The following is a 19,874-nucleotide window of genomic DNA, read 5'->3' as shown; positions in this document are numbered from 1 at the left end:
AAAAGAGCGTGTAAACAAGAACCCCATAAAAAATACTTATTTACAATCAGAACTTGAAACCAATATGGCACTATGACACCCAGCTTTGGGGCTGTGCTAGAGACTTGAACATCAAGTGTATTCAACTATTCCAGACCAAAGTACTACGAAACATAGTTAATGTCAGTAGGTAAGGAAACGTTAAGAATTTAAAAAGTTTGCTGAAAAGCATTAAATAGCAGTCCTTCCATCCATTCAGTATTGTAGTCTGCTGTTAGGTCCACAAAGATGGCAGGTGTTCTTCCCGATTCTGAAAGTCAGCCTCGATATAAGTTGTAAAGTTGAGTACCTGATGCACTCAGATGCAGCCCCATCTGAATCCTGTCTGTTCGAGCGGGAATATTATCACCAATTCGCTTTCAAATGAGGCGTTCTAGGAGTTTAGATATCAGGCAGGTCCGCCGGCTTTCCTCTGGTTTAGGGTGGAGATGATCTTCTTAAATTCGTTTGGTATAATTAAGAATAAATTCATTTTTTAGAATATCTGTAAAATTCTGCTAGCTAATTCTTGGCTGCACGGAACCAGGAACTCGTTATGGATGCCATCGAAGTCCGAAGTTTTGCTGATTATCATCTATTGGAGTATGCTGGAGACTTCATCAGCTCTCTCTTAATACGTCTGGTGAGATCCTTATCTTTGGGACCTCTTGACACTAATAAATATGGTTGGCTACTTAGTTGGACTCATCTTAACAATAGGTGGACTTTCCCCTAGCTTCTTTCTGCTTGAGTGTTTGAAATCTCTTACACCACTATCAAGGTATTCCTGATATTTTCTTTCGCTCTCAATATTCCATCCAGGTACATAGTCCTTGCGAAAACCTCTAGGGATGTGTCTTTTGGCAAACGAAATTGGACAAGGAGTTCGTACCAAAGTTAGGTTAATGGTCAATCTCAGCCTAAAATTGAAAGTGGAATTGTACTGTGTAATCTTATGATGGACATGATTACGAATACACGATTACAAGTTCCTTATGTAGTCTTTTCGGATTAAAAACCTGTTTTCCTTCGATGTGATAATCAACATAGTGAAGTTTACAAGTTTCAAGAAAGCCAGCCTTCATAGCAGACAAAGCTGTATAGTTACTCGTACAAATCAACAGAATCAATTTTATTTTATTATTTTTAGCATAATTCCTAAAAAAGCATCGAAACGTTCGAATTTAACTATTACTCATGCATTTTTGCAACAAATTTTTAAATATACGATAATTCAAGTGGTATTTTATCAAAAAATTACAACACTTGTGAGGTGTTTCTGCAAAAATGTTTGGTATAAAAGCCGAATTAAACGTTCGACTATCATTCCAGCTGTGTGCAGCTCTTCCAACTACTTCTACGATCATCGCAACGAAAAACAACTTTATTTCAACCATGTACACCTTCAGGGTTAAGGTAAATTTTAAACTTTTTTAATATTTTTGTCTTAAACATTTTTATTTTTCATTTAGAACACCACAATGTCCATCTCCCTTCGTAAATTAAACGTTGGAATGGTTCACTGCAAAGATATTCCTAGGGTAGTCGACTTTTTAATGGAAAATTATTTCCCAGCCGAGCCACTTTCGAAATCTTTATCTTTAATTGAAGATCAACAAGCCATTGAGGAATTAAGAAAATTTTGTACTAATCTCCTGTACCAAAACGTCTCCGTTGTAGCAACTACCAGCGAAGGAGACGTTGCCGGGGTTGCTTGTAACGCGGTTATTCGCAAGGATCAACCTCCAGTCACCTGGGAAAATGCTTCGTTAACAAAAATCGAAAATTTCATAACCAATGCGACCGAAAAAGCCGATATATTCGGCAAACACCCCGAATTCGAACAGTATCTTCACGTCACCTTCTTGGCGGTTAGCGAAGATGATCGTGATCTAGGTTTGGTGAAACGCTTAGTTGAGTACAGCAAAGAAGTTGCTCTGAAATTAGGTTTGAAATTGATGAGAATTGATTTTTGCAACACCGATTGTGGAAAAGTCGCCCAGAAGAAAGGTTGGACCTGTTTAGCCGAGATCGTTTACAATGAATACAAGGTAGACGACGAACTTGTTTTTAAAGGTGAAGATGGCAACGAAGCTTTTGGAGTTTATGTCATGAAAATTGAAAGTGCTGGATTTTTGAAAAGTTTTCCATCTCCGATAGCTCCACCAACTCCTTCGATCGCCGAGGCTAATCCCGCGGTACCAGCAGAAGCTCCAGAAACTGAAGCGGCTCCAGCAAAAGAATAAAATAAAATGTTGATATATTTTCAAAACATGAATGAATGAATAAAATAAATATTATTAAAAAAATTCTCTCTTTATAAATTGATACATATTACAAATTAAGTAATTCTCAAATCTTTAAACCTATAATTACGATAAGCTTATTCAATATTGCAGAAAAACTTAATAAGGTACTAAAGTAAGGTTTACGTAACACCCAGCTTAGGGGCTGTGCCAGAGACTTGAACATCAAGTGTATTCAATTATTCCAGAATAAAGTACTACGAAACATAGTTAATGTCAGTAGATACGGAACCGTTAAGAATTTAAAAGGTTTGCTGAAAAGCATGAAACTAGATTTCCACCTCCACGACAACGCAAAGGCTCTTAAACGATAGACAACAAACACCACGTCCGAAGATTAATGAGAAGAAAACCATATGATCTCGTGTAGTGTTTTGTGTATAAAAGCTGAGCACATTGCGTGAGCACGAAACTAGACGACATCAATGGATAGACCCTAATTGATAACTAAAAAAAATCCTGTCCGTTCGAGCGGTAATCTTATCACCAATTCGCTTTCAAATGAGAACGTTTGAGATGATCTTCTTAAATTCCTTTGGTATAATTAAGAATAAATTCGTTTTTTAGAATATCTGTAAAATCCTGCTAGCCAATTCTTGGCTGCACTTAACCAGTAACTTGTTATGGATGCCGTCAAAGTCCGAGGTTTTGCTGATTATCATCTATTGGAGTACGCTGGAGACTTCATCAGCTCTCTCTTAATACGTCTGGTGAGATCCTTATCTTTGGAAGTTCTTGATACTAGTAAATATGGTTTGCTACTTGGTTGGACTCATCTAAACAATAGGTGGACGTTCTCCTAGCTTCGTTCTGCTTGAGTGTTTGAAATCTATATCACTACTATCGAGGTATTCCTGATATTTTCTTTCACTCTCAATATTCCATCTAGGTAGTACTTGCGAAAATCTCTGGGAATGTGTTTTTTTGGCAAACGAAATTGGACAAAGAATTCGAAGTGGAACTGTACTAGTTAATCTTATGATAAACATGATTACGTAGGACATCCTAGAACCACCACTCTAGAAGGATGATATCGCCAAGACTCCAATCGAACTCCAGAACACACTCTTCGTATGCATCAAAACTTTAGATAGTGCGGGAGTTAAGATGAGCAGATTAAAGAAAGAGTGCTTAGAATGCGATTTGTGGGAGCCAACGTGTAGCATAGAGGCCTGGCAGAAATGGCGATCCATAGCTGGAGTGACCTGAATATGTCTATTCATACAAAGAGCAAAGTGTATGCTGTATAGGACAGAATGCCGTGACTGTGAAACTTACGGCGAGTTGTCTTAAATAGTACGGCTGCGTAAATATGCGAAAAATACGATAAATATTTATAATTTTTTTTATTATTAATTTATTAAATAATTATTGAGTGACAAAAATGGACAATGCGAAAACTACAACTTCCTTATGTGGTGGTTTCGGATTAAAAACCTGTTTTCCTTCAACGTGATAATCAACATAGTGAAGTTTATAGGCTTCAAGAAAGCCAGCCTTCATTGCAGACAAAGCTGTATAGTTACTCGTACAAATTAACGTAATCAATTTTATTTTATTATTTTTAGCATAATCCCTAAAAAAAGATAATTAACATAAATTTATATTAAAAAGAACCAAATTTTTTACTTTGTTAAGGTAACCATCCACTGCGAAAGTCCTTTACCCACATAATTCAAGTCAACCGCTACAACTTCGATATTTAAAAATTTATCTGTGTCGAATTTTTTGGTAACCATACATTCCAAATAGACGTGATTATAAAATTTTGCGAGTGTACAAACATGCGGGTTTTTACACTTCCATGGAGTAAACATAGAACGTGTCTCGATCTTGTTCAAAATTACAGCAACGATTTTATTTTCATTATTTACAAGCATATAAGAACATTTATCTTGAATCGCATGCGAGGCGTAAAACTCGCTTTGTTCACTTACGGCGTCCGGAAGCCGTTCGACTCTTAAAGAAACATTTAACGGCTCATAGGGGTAATAATGTTGTGCTAAGAACTCAACCAATTTGTCTTTATCTGCCGATTCAATTAATTTTGGCGAGATTCCTTTTTGCGTATTCTTAAATAAATTTTAAAAATATTTAATCACATTAGAACAATATTTATGTGGTATATACCTGGGTATATCGTCTTACAGGAAATCTCTTCGCATAATTTAAACAAAATTTTGTAATTTTCTTTAAGGAATTCATTACTTTTAATTTTCTTATAATTTCCAAAATAATTATTTTATTAAAAAATAGTAGACAAATGACAAAAAATTTTGAAAATTCATTATGACGTTTATTTAAATACGTCAATCATAAGTCATAAGAAGTTAATAAACTTTAATCGAAACGTTCCAATTAAATTATTACTCATACATTTTTGCAACAAATTTTTAAATATACGATAATCAAATGGTATTTTATCAAAAAATTACAACACTTGTGAGGTGTTTCTGCAAAACTTTTTGGTATAAAAGCCGAATTAAACGTTCGACCATCATTCTAGCTGTGTGCAGCTCTTCCAACCACTTCTACAATCATCGCAACGAAAAACAACTTCATTTCAACCATGTAAGGTAAATTTTAAACTTTTTTTAATATTTTTATCTTAAACATTTTTATTTTTCATTTAGAACACCACAATGTCCATCTCCCTTCGTAAATTAAACGTTGGAATGGTTCATTGCAAAGATATCCCTAGGGTAGTCGACTTTTTAATGGAAAATTATTTCCCAGCCGAGCCACTTTCGAAATCTTTATCTTTAATTGAAGACCAACAAGCCATTGAGGAATTAAGAAAATTTTGTACTAATCTCCTTTACCAAAACGTCTCCGTTGTAGCAACTACCAGCGAAGGAGATGTTGCCGGGGTTGCTTGTAATGCAGTTATTCGCAAGGATCAACCTCCAGTCACCTGGAAAAATGCTTCGTTAACAAAAATCGAAAATTTCATAACCAATGCGACCGAAAAAGCCGATATATTCGGCAAACACCCCGAATTCGAACAATATCTTCACGTCACCTTCTTGGCGGTTAGCGAAGATGATCGTGATCTAGGTTTGGTGAAGCGCTTAGTTGAGTACAGCAAAGAAGTTGCTCTCAAATTAGGTTTGAAATTGATGAGAATTGATTTTTGCAACACCGATTGTGGAAAAGTAGCCCAGAAGAAAGGCTGGACCTGTTTAGCCGAGATCGTTTACAATGAATACAAGGTAGATGACGAACTTGTCTTTAAAGGTGAAGATGGTAACGAAGTTTTTGGAGTTTATGTCATGAAAATTGAAAATGCTGGATTTTTGAAAAGTTTTCCATCCCCCATAGCTCCACCAACTCCTTCGATCACCGAGGCTAATCCCGCGGTACCAGCAGAACAAGCTCCAGAAACAGAAGCGGCTCCAGCAAAAGAATAAAATAAAATGTTGTTGATACATTTTCAAAACATGAATGAATAAAATAAATATACATATTACAAATTAAGTAATTCTCAAATCTTTAAACCTATAATTACGATAAGCTTATGCAATATTGCAGAAAAAACTTAATAAGGTACTAAAGTAAGGTTTACGTAACAGTTATGACTTATATATCACCCTTCCATAGGTATATAAGGACTCACCTTCCTCTTGATCAACGCTTAGGCTGATGCGTAACAAAGTTTAATCGCACACTCTGTGGTATAAACGGCTTTGATTTTTTAATGTATTAGTGGTCGTGATTCCTTAGTCCTTTTGGAATTAGATACTAAAACTGCGCCTACAAGATCGGACCTACAACAGCCCTCCTGAAATCATTTGCCGTTAATCTATCAGGCAAATAGTGTACGGACCTTTTTATGTTTCCATTTCACTGCAAATAGTTTTGTATCACTTGTGTACCAATCGAATGCACCTCTTTGAAGCTGCTTTGAAGCCTATTCACAACCCTAGAACCAAGGCTTTGTCCCATAAGTTGATCCTGGGAATTTCCAGTATAAATGTCGAATTTCAAACAGTATCCCGACTTATCGCAGAGCATCCCTTTTTATGGGTTTCTTGGGCATATATTTTTTTAGCACACTTTTACCTTTAAATTTAATCATCAACTCCTCAAGGTTAATACTTCACTGATAAAAGACAATATTTAAAGACTTTTTCTAAATGATTTAACAATGGCCGTACTTTATAGAGACGATCAAAATATTCCGAATCACTATTGCAAATGTCCTAAAAACCAACCAAATTTTTTTTGTGTCATAAGGGAACTAACGTAAAAATCATGTAAGTCTGGTGCACTGAACCAATAATCTGTATAACTTGGTAAATGCTTGATCCCCATAAGCAAATTTATTCCTAAAAAGGCATTTATTTCTTTGCACGTCGTTCTCCTGTAATGTTTTCTAGTAGGTATTTGTTCTCGGCATAAAAGTTTGTTTGAAAAACTATATGATTTATAAAATTTTCGTCGAAAAATAGTTAAAACAGAGAATATAGATTTGAGAACCTCTGATTTCACCGCAAGGGTGAGGAGAAGAAAATCTTTCCGTTTTACCCCTAATAGGTGGCTGGATAACTGTAGTTTTTTTTTCAATTCTTGCTTGATGTACGTACAGATAAAGGTTTGTTGTCATCTGAATCAGTTCACTGTCAGTCACTGGAATAAATATATTAATATTTGTTATATCTACATCTATATCCCCTAAATCTGACGCGTCACCAAACGGCAAAGAATAAGCGTATAGGTCTTTCTCTCTCTTTCTCTCAAGTTCCTCTCGAGTCATTCCTACTAAGACGAAATGATAGATCGTCATTGCCTGACATTTCCTGCAGACAAATACATTTGTAGACATTCGGTGGTACAAATATTCAACCAGATAATCAAAATAATTACTGCTTATCAAAAATATATATTTGTAAAACAATATATTCAACTTACCTGAACTGATGTAACACTGTTTCATATAAAAAAAACAAATAAAAGATGATTTTTGACGAACTATATACACCAGCTATGAGCTAAATAAGTTTCTGCATATAATAATGCCGTAATTAGTAATTTACAATGCACTAACGTACGATACAACGATGGTGGTTTAAATTTTTTGCGGCTACGAAAGTAGGAAAATAATTACGAATTGGTGGTCTACATTATACACCACTGCGTCAGTTAGGTCAAAATTTAGGTGGTTTATTTTTTGTACCACTGCGGCGGTAAGAGTTAAGAGACTAGGTCTAGTGTTAGTTCTAGTGCTTGTCTTGGTTCTAGTTTTAGTTCTTCCACAAATATCTGAGCTTATGATCTAAGTAAGCTAAGTTGTATGGATTCAACATAAAAAAGTAAATAATAAAACTCGAAGGATTCATTTTTATCATTACTAATATTATTATTATATCTTACCTTCTGCTGGCAATAACCAATCTAATCATCTGCGTTTTTTAACAACTTTTCTAAAGTGATGTACCTTTCTCTTCCATTTTCTTGGTATATTACACGATATGGTATCACTATCACCATCAAACATTTTCAAAGAACAGTACGTACCGTAAACCGCGAACTTTGTGTAATTTCAACACTCGTGAACAAGCCGCACAAGTAACATCTAGGGGAACCATAATAATGTTCACTCCATCCAATTTCATTAATTGAATCTTGAAATAGACACTTCGCGAGTCTTTTTTTGATTAACTAGATACGACTTGAAAATCACCCGTTTGTTTAAGGTTAAGTTAAAAATTAACTGACGTGCACTATTTGTTGACGAAAAAACAAGTGTTCTTTCTTCCAAAAATGCGAGCCTTTATATAGACTACCATCGCCTACTTTGATCATTTTTTGTTTTCGATTTGAATCCCTATCTCTAATTGGTCAAGAAAATATAAGGGGTTGATCAAAAGAAGAAATTAAAGGAAAAACATAAGTTTTTGAACGTATCAATTTATGATTTTATTAATTTAAACTATAATTATTAATAAAAATTGAATAAATTGATCACCACTAAACTTTGTTTTAGGAAAAATGTGGATTTTCAAGAAATTCTAACTAATAATAAATGAGATCGAATTAACAAACTCAATTGTGTTTTTAACTAAAAAGTACTTTAAAATATACAAGAATTAATTGAAATCTAATAAAAAGCAACATGTTTTTTAAGATTTTATTCGAATTTAACAGTTTTAAATAGAATTCAATAAATTTTAATAAAAGCTGTCAAAAAATTTGGGGTTATAGAAACATAAATCGAAGAGTTGAATCTACAGAAACATTAGTATTAATAGCAATTTAGATTTTTTAAATGTGATTTACATGATTTATTATAATTCACATCATAATATTGTTTCAATTAAGAGCCCTAGTTTGGTAATTATGAGGCAATGGTTTTTGATATAAGATGGTTCGTTGAAGAGGAAGAAGTATTCTTATTGTGAAGTGAAGCTATTAAAATAAGTAAAGAGTGTATATTAACTTGTACTTCTTAAACAACTCATGCACAAAGTATTACAAGTTATTGCTATAAATATTATGATTAACATTTAGATAAAAAGTGCATAAAATGTTACATATTCATGAGGATATTCTGGATTAATAATGATTTCTCCATTAACTTTATAATTTTTATATTTCTGTTTATAAATAATGTTAAAATCCAACTCCAATAACATTTTATTGGCATGAAAATTATTGCATTGAGAAATGATTAATTTATAGTTCAACTTTTCAGCTAAAAGCCTAAACAATCAATTGATGCTCTTATTAAATGTGTTGCAAATCGTTGTTTTGGATAATTTTTAGCCAGAAAACAAACACTTATCCTAAAATATGCTTCCAAATTTGGGTAATTATCAAAAATACCAATTTTTTCTCGTATATAATTTCTAAATTATTTGTATTTGTAGGTAGGTGAACTGGTTTCATTTCAACATCAAATCCTTTTTTAATGATATGGTTACCACAGATTCCCACAATTTCTGGTCCATTCAACATAATTATCAAAACATCTTGTTCCATGTAGTGATTATCAAAATTTCGAAAATATTCCAATGATTCAAGACTACTCAGAACTTCTAAATATTTACTGACCGGTTCGTCTGTGTAAAAATTCTTTTCCAAAAAATCTAAGCAACGTTTAATTTCATCTTTCTTAATTATCCTAGTTAAAAGATTTGAATTGGAATTAAAACTTTCTTCTACAGTTAACATATCTTTTAGGTGTTAGATTAAATTTATAAAATAAAATAAATACATACATTGTTTTTTTTGTATTTACATGCTTAATGAGACTTTGAGTTATTGCATTCTTTCTACTTACATAGAAAGAATGACAATTATTAAAAATATTACAAATAACTAAATTTAAAAAATACATATGCAACCAAATACACATCAAATTATACAATGTCAACCATAAAATGACGTAAATAAACCAACTTTGTAGCCAAAATGACGTGATAATTTGGTTTTGGGAAAGAATAAAATGCAGGCAAAATTATTTAGTGCAAAATGGGCATTGTTAACAACTAAACGTTTTCAATTTTCGACAGTTACCAGGCAAGTGAAAAGAATGCAAATAAAACGTGTGATAATGAATAAAAATAAAAAAACTGGGTGTTTTTTAAACGTTTTTGTCCAGAAACAGGCACCAGAGTCATTACGACGTATTAAAAGTGAAAAGGGATTGTTCCAACAGAGAGATTAAAGATGCTTTTATTAAACTATCGAAACAAGTAAATCGAACATCACCGTTTATTTAAATTTTAATTTGATTTTATTAATTAGTATCATCCGGATGCAAACAAATCTCCAGATTCCAACAAAAAATTTGTACGAATTGTTGAAGCTTACAACATTTTAAGTAAACCAAATTTAAGGAGAAGTTACGATTTAGGAATGATTGTTACAAAAGATGAAGCAACAGGACAATACTACAACCCTGTTTCACAAAGGTACATAATAAATTAACTAAACAATTTTATTTAAAATCATTTTTAGAACTCCATTTGATGACCCAATCTTTTGGCATAATCGTGATAAATCCCAAGACAAATATTACGAAACTAAACCATACTATGGTATTAAAGGATTAAAAAAACTTCCAAATGTTGTTATTGTTCTAATTTGTCTTTTGGTTACTTTAATCGGAGTTGTTCTTCAAGTTATCGCAATAAAGTAACGTTTATTTTATATTTAAGACCTAAAATTTAACAAGTAATTTTTAGTGCATCTGTAACGTTAAAACGAGACAAGTTAATAAAAGTATCTGCTGAAAACGAAGCGATATTAAAAGAATTGCAAGAGGAAGCTGAACGAAATGGAAACAAAGTACAATTAGAAAGATTACAGAAACGATGGGAAGAACAAAATCATATTAACAATGCAGAACTGTGATATTAATGTAATTAAAAGGTTGTAAATAAAAAAGATTTAAGTTTTAAACATAGCCTCATAATTTAAGTCATAATTTTTTAATGACAGATTTATTTTAGAAAAGAAACACATTTCAATGTTTAGAAAGAGCTTAATGTGTTTCAAATGTATCCTAAATACAATGTGAGGGACATAATAATAAACAATATATGTATAACGTTGTAAATAGAAAAGATTTAATACATTTTTAAACATAACCTCAAATAGGTACCTGTCATAATTTTTTAACCACTTTTAGTTTTATTTTAGAAAAGAAACACATTTCAATGTTTAGAAAGAGCTTAATGTGTTTCAAATGTATCCTAAATACAATGTGAGGGATATAAGGTTGTAAATAAAAAAGATTTAATACACTTTTAAACATAACCTCAAATAGGTACCTGTCATAATTTTTTAACCACTTTTAGTTTTATTTTAGAAAAGAAACACATTTCAATGTTTAGAAAGAGCTTAATTTGTTTCAAATGTATCCTAAATACAATGCGAGGGATATAAGATTGTAAATAAAAAAGATTTAATATACTTTTAAACATAACCTCAAATAGGTATCTGTCATAATTTTTTAACCACTTGTAGTTTTATTTTAGAAAAAAAAACACATTTCAATGTTTAGAAAGAGCTTGATGTGTTTCAAATGTATCCTAAATAGAATGTGAGGGATATAATAATAAACAATATATTATAAGGTTGTAAATAGAAAAGATTTAATACACTTTTAAACATAACCTCAAATATGTACCTGTCATAATTTTTTAACCACTTTTCGTTTTATTTTAGAAGACACACATTCCAATGTTTCGAAAGAGCTTAATGTGTTTCAAATGTATCCTAAATACAATGTGCGGAATATAATAATAAACAATATATAAGGTTGTAAATAAAAGAGATTTAATACACTTTTAAACATAACCTCAAATATGTACCTGTCATAATTTTTTAACAACTTTTTGACTTATTTTAGAAAAGAAACACATTTCAATGTTTAGAAAGAGCTTAATGTGTTTCAAATGTATCCTAAATACAATCTGAGAGATATTACATTATTAAATTATTAACGTTGTCAATTAATAATAAAATGAAAATTTGAGGTGGAAAATCAACTTGTAATGTATCATGAGTAGATACAACACACCTTGTTATACTCAGAAATAGATCTAATGGCTTTTTAGGTTATAAATTTATACAGATTATTAAAAATATTTGGTTTTTTATTAATATTGGATCACTTCACCTTTACTTAAGTACAACATATTAACCCTATCTTATACAAAAAAAGAATGTACTTCATTTCAACCAAATTTACAATCATCAACAAATGGAGCACACTGTTTTATATTCGATCATCACTGTTTCCTTGCTTTGATGGGCCTAAACAGCCATTTGCATCTTTATGGCTGGATATGGATCATATCCAATTAATTCAAAATCTTCAAATTGAAAATCTTCAATGTTGCTCACAGATCGTTTGATATTCAAAGTAGGAAACGCTCGTGGTGTGCGTTTTAATTGCTCTTTTAAAGCAACCACATGGTTTGTATAAACGTGACTATCGCCTAAGGTATGAATAAATTCACCTGGCTACAAAAATAGTCGATTAAAGTACAACCCTATCATAAAAAATAAATATATACCTTTAATCCTGTAACATGAGCAATCATATAAGTAAGTAAAGCATAACTGGCGATATTAAAAGGAACTCCAAGACCCATATCCGCTGAACGTTGATATAATAAACAAGAAAGTTCTCCTTCGGCTACATAAAATTGAACTAAACAATGACAAGGAGGTAATGCCATTTTAGGGATATCAATGGGGTTCCAAGCACACATAATTATCCTTCGATCAGTTGGTTTATTTTTAATAGTATTAATAACATCCATTAATTGATCAATACCTTTATTAGTATAATCAGTGTGCATATTACCATATTCAGCTCCATAATGTCTCCATTGAAAACCATAAATAGGTCCCAAATCGCCTTCTTCACGATCAGTTAAACCAATTGAGTCTAAATATTCCCTGGTGCTGTTGGGATTCCAAATATTCACATTTTTCTTTGCTAAATCTTTAGCGTTGGTACTCCCTCTAATGAACCATAAAAGTTCTTCAACTACACCGCGCCAAAAAACGCGTTTTGTTGTTAATAAAGGAAATATATTGTTATGAAGAGAGTAACGCATTTGGGCTCCAAATAAAGCAAATGTACCAACTCCTGTACGATCGTTCCTTTTAACACCTGTGGTTATAATTTTATGGATGTGGTCTAAATATTGATACTCCTCATGTTTTGTTGCAATTACATCACCAGCGGAAAAATTATTCTTAATCAAATTTTCCTTATTCTCATTGCTTTGCCTGCTAGGGTTCACGATAATTTCAATATCAATATTTTTTTCAGATTTAATATTTATACTAAAGGAAAAGGATTTTGAGATGAATATAGGTTGGATTATAAGGGGGAAAATCTTACCAGGGCTCCATTTGCGTGGAATTTTTCGAAGAAATCACAGAAATAATTTTTGCAAGTCGCGCGTTTTTTTGAAACATAACCTTAACTCGAATTGTCCCGCTATTTTACAGATCTGTCAAAAATACCAACTGAAAAACAAAAATCCCAAAATTAATCATAATCAAAAACAATTTTAAATAAAACATCAAAAAATTGATTATTAAAGTTGATAATATTCAACAAAATTAATTTATTTAAATTAATTTCAAAAATTAATTAAAATTTTAAAAAAATCGTTTCCAACCTGACGTCACACTATAGCATTATAGGTTATCCACTAAATTTTGACAAGTGACATTTATTACACATTTGTAAATATGATACAAAAATAATTCCAATTTCACCCTCGAAGCCAAACGGAAAAAAGGTCCCACTTCAAGTCGTCACTTCCTACCGAGATGCTCGTTTTCCAATAACACTTATCGAAACCCGAACCGACAATGCGCGAACTCGTAAGTAGGTAAACAGACAGATTTTTAGAGCAAAAAGGCGACGATTATTTCAACGAAAAGGGTCAGTATGTGAATACTTGACTCTACGTTCGAAAACGCGAACGACATTCGCTCGCGCAAAAAATGGAACTTAAGGTTTGGGTCGAAGGGATACAACGCATCGTTTGTGGGGTTACGGATAGCACAACATGTCAGGTAATTTCAACAAGAAAATAGGCATTTTTAAGATTTTATCATGCTTTTAAATTTTTAGGACGTCGTTTTTGCATTGGCCCATGCTACTGGCAAATCTGGAAGGTTTACATTAATTGAAAGGTGGAGAAATAATGAAAGGCAGCTAGCTCCACATGAAAATCCACTTAAGGTAATATAAGTTTTATTTCAAGTTTTGTTTTGGTTAAATATTCTTATCTTGTTTGAGTTGATTTAGGTTGTATGCGACTTATTCATCATTTTTGTATGAATGAACTCATTGTAACAAGTTTTATCTAAGCATTTTGAGAAACAATTTTAAGTTCTTTTAATATGAATCATTTTTAATTTATGAAATTTGAAATAAGTTTGATATTATTTTATAGATTTTAATGAAATGGGGTGAATATTCAAACGATGTACAATTTATATTACATTGGAATGAAAGTTCAAAATCTCAATTTAATAATACAAAATCAACAAAAAGTGCAATTCCAATAACACCACCACCAACAGCACCAAATATAATTGTTGATAACACCATTGAGAAACAAAACAAAGATTTACAAAAATTAATCAGGTAAGAATGTATAAATTTTGAGTACACATTTATCTTAATTTTATATTTTTTGTTATTAGTACTAATTATCAGTCAAATCTTGACAATGTGGGGATAGTGAAAGGTATACCACAGGCTCGTTCTAATCCGTTAGAAGTTCGCGAATACAGCTCCCCGAAAAAGGGTGGAAGCCAGTGTGATTCGGATTCCGTGTCCGATTCTCCTAGTCAACGCATTGCGCCCCCTTATAAAGATCCACCGGCTCCACCACCTTACAGAGATCCCCCACCGCCTACCTCATCCGTAAACAGCGAAAAGCTTCGTAATATTTTACAAGAATGCAATAAATTGGATAAGAATAAACTCAATAAAAACGAAGAAAGCGTTCATTATAACGCTCAATATCGCGAGTTGGTGTCTTTGGTAAATTATCAAAGAGAAAAGTTATCTTCTCAACAAGCTGATCTCACAAAGGTAAGATTAATGATTAATTGAAGTTGTAAGTACAGTAACACTTCGATATAGTGGATTGAAATGTGGAAGGGAAAAATTTTAATAAAAATTGATACAGAAAAACTTTTAGAACAAAAGTTGTAGCAAATTTCACCCTTTACACATTGCTCTGTATCACTTTTGCTCTCAGATTCATCAATGTCAAGAAAAATATGAAAATTGGAAGAATTCATAGTTTCACAATTGGTTAATGGAAAAAAAATGGTATTCTGAGCATGATACAGAAAAACTTTTATAACAAAAGTTGTAGCAAATTTTACCCTTTACACATTGCTCTGTATCACTTTTGCTCTCAGATTCATCAACGTCAAGAAAAATGTGAAAATTGGAAGAATTCATAGTTTCACAATTGGTTAATGGAAAAAAATGGTATTCTGAGCATGATACAGAAAAACTTTTATAACAAAAGTTGTAGCTAATCTTACCCTTTACACATTGCTGTCTAACACTTTTGCTCTCAGCTGCATCAATATTGAGAAAAAATCGAAAATATGAAAATTGGAAGAATTCGTAATTTCACAATGAAAAAAAAAAACAATATTCCAAGCATGATACAGAAAAACTTTTACAACAAAAGTTATAGTTAATTTTACCCTTTACACATTGCTGTCTAACACTTTTGCTCTCAGCTGCATCAATGTTGAGAAAAGTTCGAAAATATGAAAATTGGAAGAATTAGTAATTTTACAATGAAATAAAACGATTTTCCAAGCATGATACAGAAACACTTTTATAACAAAAGTTGTAGCTAATTTCACCCTTTACACATTGCTGTCTAACACTTTTGCTCTCAGCTGCATTAATGTTGAGACAAATTCGAAAATATGAAAGTTGGAAGAATTCGTAATTTTACAAGTTGCTAATAAAAAAAACCTATTCCAAGCATGATACAGAAAAACTTTTACAACAAAAGTTGTAGCTAATTTTACCCTTTACACATTGCTGTCTAACACTTTTGCTCTCAGCTGCATCAATGTTGAGAAAATTTTGAAAATATGAAAATTGAAAGAATTCGTAATTTCACAATGAAAAAAAACGATATTCCAAGCATGATACAGAAAAACTTTTACAACAAAAGTTGTAGCTAATTTTATCCTTTACATATTGCTATCTAACACTTTTGCTCTCAGCTGCATCAATGTTGAGAAAAGTTCGAAAATATGAAAATTGGAAGAATTCGTAATTTCACAATGAAAAAAAACGATATTCCAAGCATGATACAGAAAAACTTTTACAACAAAAGTTGTAGCTAATTTTATCCTTTACATATTGCTATCTAACACTTTTGCTCTCAGCTGCATTAATGTTGAGAAAAGTTCGAAAATATGAAAATTGGAAGAATTCGTAATTTTACAAGTAGCTAATGAAAAAAAAACGATATTCCAAGCAGGATACAGAAAAACTTTTACAACAAAAGTTGTAGCTAATTTTATCCTTTACACATTGCTATCTAACACTTTTACTGTCAGCTGCATCAATGTTGAGAAAAATTCGAAAATATAAAGATTGGAAGAATTCGTAATTTCACAATGAAAAAAAAACCTATTCCAAGCATGATACAGAAAAACTTTTGCAACAAAAGTTGTAGCTAATTTTAGCCTTTACACATTGCTCTCTAACACTTTTGCTCTCAGCTGTATCAATGTTGAGAAAAATTCGAAAATATGAAAATTGGAAGAATTCATAATTTCACAAGTTGCTAATAAAAAAAAACCTATTCCAAGCATGATACAGAAAAACTTTTACAACAAAAGTTGTAGCTAATTTTACCCTTTACATATTCCTCTCTAACACTTTTGCTCTTAGCTGCATCAATGTTGAGAAAAATATGAAAATTGGAAGAATTCGTAGTTTCACAAGTTGCTCATAAAACAAAAACGATATTCCAAGCATGATACAGAAAAACTTTTACAACAAAAGTTGTAGCTAATTTTACCCTTTACACATCGCTCTCTAACACTTTTGCTCTCACCTCCATCAATAGGAATTGAAGCACTAGAACTAACAGTAGACCTAGAACTAGAATCATTTGAGTTTAGTCTCTTAAAATGGCTAAACCAAAGTCGATTCTAACAAGGTTCGTTATATCGAGATTATACTGTATTACATATAAAATTTGATTCTGAACCTAAGTGGTGCATAAAATATAAACTTTTTAAAAATGTAATTTTATTATTGTTGTAGTATGACGCGGAAATTTTATTTTGGGAAGGTAAAGAACGTGAAAAACAATTTCAACTAGATTTTATCGCCCAGGAATTAGTTACAATGAGTAATGCAAGTAGGATTAACGCCGAACAAATACAAGCTTTGAGTTACGTTGAAGAAGAAGCGGAAATTGTTAAGCAACAAGAAAAAACTTTGAAATCGGAGATAACATTGTTGAGATCGAAACTTGCAAATTGCGAAACGGAATTATTGCAATGTAAAAATAAAATAAGGTATGTTAATCGAATTTATGATAATTGAAATTAATTCAATTAATTTCAAACTAAAAAATATTGATTAACATTTTTAATTAATTAGTTTTGTTGTAATAAAAGAATAACTTAAAATCAATTTTTAGATTGGTAATGGACGAATTACAAATGGAACAACGCGCCCAAAGTCGTCGAAACGAGTCCAGAAAACAAATGGAAATGAATTTATTAGCAGAAATGGAACGGTTACAACACGACATTGATTTGGCGAAACAAGGAACTGAATTACATCATCTCACAGCTGAAGCTCTTAAAAAAGAGGTAAAAAACTAATTGTTATTAAAACCAATTTTATAAATAAAAAAATTTAATCGTTTTAGGTGGCAAGTTTAGAAGGTGCTATTGTGGAAAAAAAGAAACAAGTTGAGCATTTAGTAACGGAAATGAAAGAGGCTAATTTGCAAAGTTTGAGTATTGCGCCGCCGGAAGAATTAAAACATATTTTTGAAGGTCCAAATAAAGTCGGAAGTACGAGGAAAATGATCGGTTCGCCGAGACAATTGGAAAATGCTGTCCCGACTAATAAAAATCCCCACGGTGTTTGGGTGTAGTAGATTTTCTTTTTTTTTTGTTATTAGTAGTGATATTCGAGTAATCGATTTTTCAAAACCATATCAAGAAAATGAATAATAAGAAACCAAGCCCCCAAGTGATGTTAGGATTTAGTTAAATTCGTATAAATCGTATATAAATAGGGTTTTTTTTTTTGATTTGCAAGTCTGATATTGTTGCATATAGGAAGTAAATATATAAATAAAATATATATATTAGAAAATATAAATATATAAATAGTTATAATAGTTTATTGTAACGTTATGCCATTTTTGTGTACTTATGCATAGAAGTTTAGATGAAATACGAATTGAAAATATGAGATGAAAATGTTTGTTTTGTATCTTTTATTATTTATTTGTTAGGTGATTGGACCGTTTTTTTATTTTCTTGTAATATTTTCATATATAAAGGTGCATATCGCGAAAATTTGTTTAAATTGCGCACGTATTCTAGTATGATATTCATTATTTTTCACTGCCATATCAAAAGTAGACTTAATTATTTAATCTTTTATTGTTCTTATAGAAAAGTAGATTAAAAAAACGACTTTTTTAACTTTTATAACCTCCAAAGTCACCACTAGTTTATTAATTAATCTTCTTAAAAACTTTTTATATATATATACATATTCACATTTTTTTCTTCGTGTTTTTTTACTTAGTACAAAGTGCAATCACTGTTTTTAATTTTTAAATTGGTCTCCAATTGAAATAAAAAAAATCACTTAAATATTTATTTCAAAATGTATTGTATTTATTAAAATATACCTTATCAAAATAACTAGTCTTATGTTTTTGGTGCCCCATAAGCATCTGGCATCCTCTCAATTGTATATCGATGTTGAGCAACATACATAATAGGTACGCCTGGAATTTTTCTAATTCTCCTCTTCAAATCTTTATCATTAGTTGCAACAATATAACACTTATGTTGAGTAACTCTTTGCACCAAACAATCATCGGCGTACGTTCCTTTATGAACACAAGCAATCCTTTGAAATCGAGGATCCTTTATAATTCTTAAAGCAACCTTGTACCGCTGACCTAACTTTTCCAATTCGGCCAAAACGCAATCTGTTATATACGGAATACATTTTGCATACAAACAGTCCATCATATTTTGAATAATATCCAATTTGTTTTTGATTGAGAAATTTATAAAATTTGTATCAATTAATATATGATAAGGCGGGCCTAGTTGGGTGTTATATTGGAAGAATAAAGCAGAACTAACTTGTGGGGCGTTGTGTACTTTCATTTCTTGGGGATCTTCCGGTTTTTTTCGCCGCGGTGCGGCCCTTTGAGACGCTTTTATTCGCGGATCGCTTAAACTAATCATTTTTTTCATCTGGGCGTATCGCTTTTCAACGATTTTTCGTGTTTTCTTTGCTTTACCCTATAAATTAAGTTTTATTAATAAATAAATAATAAAAATGTTATTTTACCATTTTTTTTATAGGTTAGGTTAACTGTCACATGTGTATGCCAAATTTTGGGATTAATTAAAGTAGTTTGGTGTAGAATTTTTAATTAATAAATTAATTTTTTTGTGTAAAATTAATATTATAAACTATAAATTAAGTTTTATTAAAAAATAAATAATAGAAATGTTATTTACCATTTTTTTGAGGTTAGGTTAACTGTCACATGCGAAATGTGTATGCCAAATTTTGGGATTAATTAAAGTAATTTAATGTAGAATTTTTAATTAAGAAATTGATTTTTTTGTGTTAAATTAATATTATTAACTATAAATTAAGTTTTATTAAAAAATTAATAATAAAAACATTATTTACCATTTTTTTAGGTTATGTCAACTTGACTGTCACATGCGAGAAGTGTATGCTAAAATTTCGTATTAATTATATTATTATATTATTTTATTGTAGAAGTT

At 31.3% G+C, this 19,874-nt stretch overlaps 7 protein-coding genes and 1 long non-coding RNA gene across 11 annotated transcripts; 5 read left to right on the top strand and 3 right to left on the bottom strand.

The window, feature by feature from the left end:
* Positions 1–1,249: 1,249 nt before the first annotated feature.
* On the top strand, positions 1,250–2,308 carry LOC111427378 (arylalkylamine N-acetyltransferase 1-like). The gene is made up of 2 exons (XM_023062503.2): positions 1,250–1,434; positions 1,491–2,308. Exons 1-2 carry the CDS (start codon positions 1,306–1,308, stop codon positions 2,262–2,264), a joined length of 903 nt encoding a protein of 300 aa, XP_022918271.2. The 5' UTR covers positions 1,250–1,305; the 3' UTR covers positions 2,265–2,308.
* Positions 2,309–3,666: 1,358 nt separating this feature from the next.
* LOC111427421 (arylalkylamine N-acetyltransferase 1-like) lies at positions 3,667–4,593 on the bottom strand. The gene is made up of 3 exons (XM_023062564.2): positions 4,455–4,593; positions 3,954–4,396; positions 3,667–3,900 (listed from the first exon to the last, which is right to left on the bottom strand). Exons 1-3 carry the CDS (start codon positions 4,527–4,529, stop codon positions 3,693–3,695), a joined length of 726 nt encoding a protein of 241 aa, XP_022918332.1. The 5' UTR covers positions 4,530–4,593; the 3' UTR covers positions 3,667–3,692.
* A 236-nt stretch (positions 4,594–4,829) lies between these two features.
* On the top strand, positions 4,830–5,789 carry LOC111427388 (arylalkylamine N-acetyltransferase 1-like). The gene is made up of 2 exons (XM_023062515.2): positions 4,830–4,900; positions 4,958–5,789. The coding sequence occupies exon 2, from the start codon at positions 4,967–4,969 to the stop codon at positions 5,732–5,734; it is 768 nt and encodes a 255-aa protein (XP_022918283.2). The 5' UTR covers positions 4,830–4,900; positions 4,958–4,966; the 3' UTR covers positions 5,735–5,789.
* Positions 5,790–8,520: 2,731 nt separating this feature from the next.
* On the top strand, positions 8,521–9,550 carry LOC111427472 (uncharacterized). Its single transcript, XR_002707944.2, has 2 exons — positions 8,521–9,132; positions 9,194–9,550. It is a non-coding gene; the product is annotated as an uncharacterized lncRNA (long non-coding RNA).
* A 130-nt stretch (positions 9,551–9,680) lies between these two features.
* LOC111427431 (dnaJ-like protein 60) lies at positions 9,681–10,730 on the top strand. The gene is made up of 5 exons (XM_023062576.2): positions 9,681–9,845; positions 9,928–10,021; positions 10,074–10,240; positions 10,287–10,463; positions 10,514–10,730. The coding sequence occupies exons 1-5, from the start codon at positions 9,772–9,774 to the stop codon at positions 10,680–10,682; spliced, it is 681 nt and encodes a 226-aa protein (XP_022918344.1). The 5' UTR covers positions 9,681–9,771; the 3' UTR covers positions 10,683–10,730.
* A 964-nt stretch (positions 10,731–11,694) lies between these two features.
* Positions 11,695–13,564, bottom strand: LOC111427366 (Thymidylate synthase). 2 transcript variants are annotated; one of them, XM_023062482.2, is made up of 4 exons: positions 13,475–13,564; positions 13,192–13,319; positions 12,353–13,133; positions 11,695–12,299 (listed from the first exon to the last, which is right to left on the bottom strand). In XM_023062482.2, exons 2-4 carry the CDS (start codon positions 13,266–13,268, stop codon positions 12,090–12,092), a joined length of 1,068 nt encoding a protein of 355 aa, XP_022918250.1. In that variant the 5' UTR covers positions 13,269–13,319; positions 13,475–13,564; the 3' UTR covers positions 11,695–12,089. The 2 variants fall into 2 exon arrangements, with proteins under 2 accessions (XP_022918250.1, XP_022918259.1); XM_023062491.2 differs by having other exon boundaries at positions 12,353–13,079.
* Positions 13,565–13,792: 228 nt separating this feature from the next.
* LOC111427350 (ras association domain-containing protein 8) lies at positions 13,793–18,761 on the top strand. Its single transcript, XM_023062458.2, has 7 exons — positions 13,793–13,877; positions 13,936–14,046; positions 14,261–14,454; positions 14,514–14,907; positions 17,131–17,387; positions 17,513–17,687; positions 17,747–18,761. Exons 1-7 carry the CDS (start codon positions 13,806–13,808, stop codon positions 17,975–17,977), a joined length of 1,434 nt encoding a protein of 477 aa, XP_022918226.1. The 5' UTR covers positions 13,793–13,805; the 3' UTR covers positions 17,978–18,761.
* LOC111427456 (FCF1 rRNA-processing protein Bka) lies at positions 18,701–19,866 on the bottom strand. Of its 3 annotated transcripts, none has more exons than XM_023062622.2 (2): positions 19,777–19,866; positions 18,701–19,376 (listed from the first exon to the last, which is right to left on the bottom strand). In XM_023062622.2, the coding sequence occupies exons 1-2, from the start codon at positions 19,777–19,779 to the stop codon at positions 18,768–18,770; spliced, it is 612 nt and encodes a 203-aa protein (XP_022918390.1). In that variant the 5' UTR covers positions 19,780–19,866; the 3' UTR covers positions 18,701–18,767. The 3 variants fall into 3 exon arrangements, with proteins under 3 accessions (XP_022918390.1, XP_022918395.1, XP_022918381.1); XM_023062627.2 differs by lacking the exon at positions 19,777–19,866 and adding an exon at positions 19,599–19,730; XM_023062613.2 differs by lacking the exon at positions 19,777–19,866 and adding an exon at positions 19,426–19,552.
* Between the last annotated feature and the right edge of the window lie 8 nt (positions 19,867–19,874).

Source organism: Onthophagus taurus, chromosome 11 (genome assembly GCF_036711975.1).
Source record: "Onthophagus taurus isolate NC chromosome 11, IU_Otau_3.0, whole genome shotgun sequence".
NCBI lineage: Eukaryota > Metazoa > Arthropoda > Insecta > Coleoptera > Scarabaeidae > Onthophagus > Onthophagus taurus.
The sequence above is the reverse complement of the archived record's forward strand: the minus strand, read 5'-3'. Positions and strand labels throughout refer to the sequence as shown.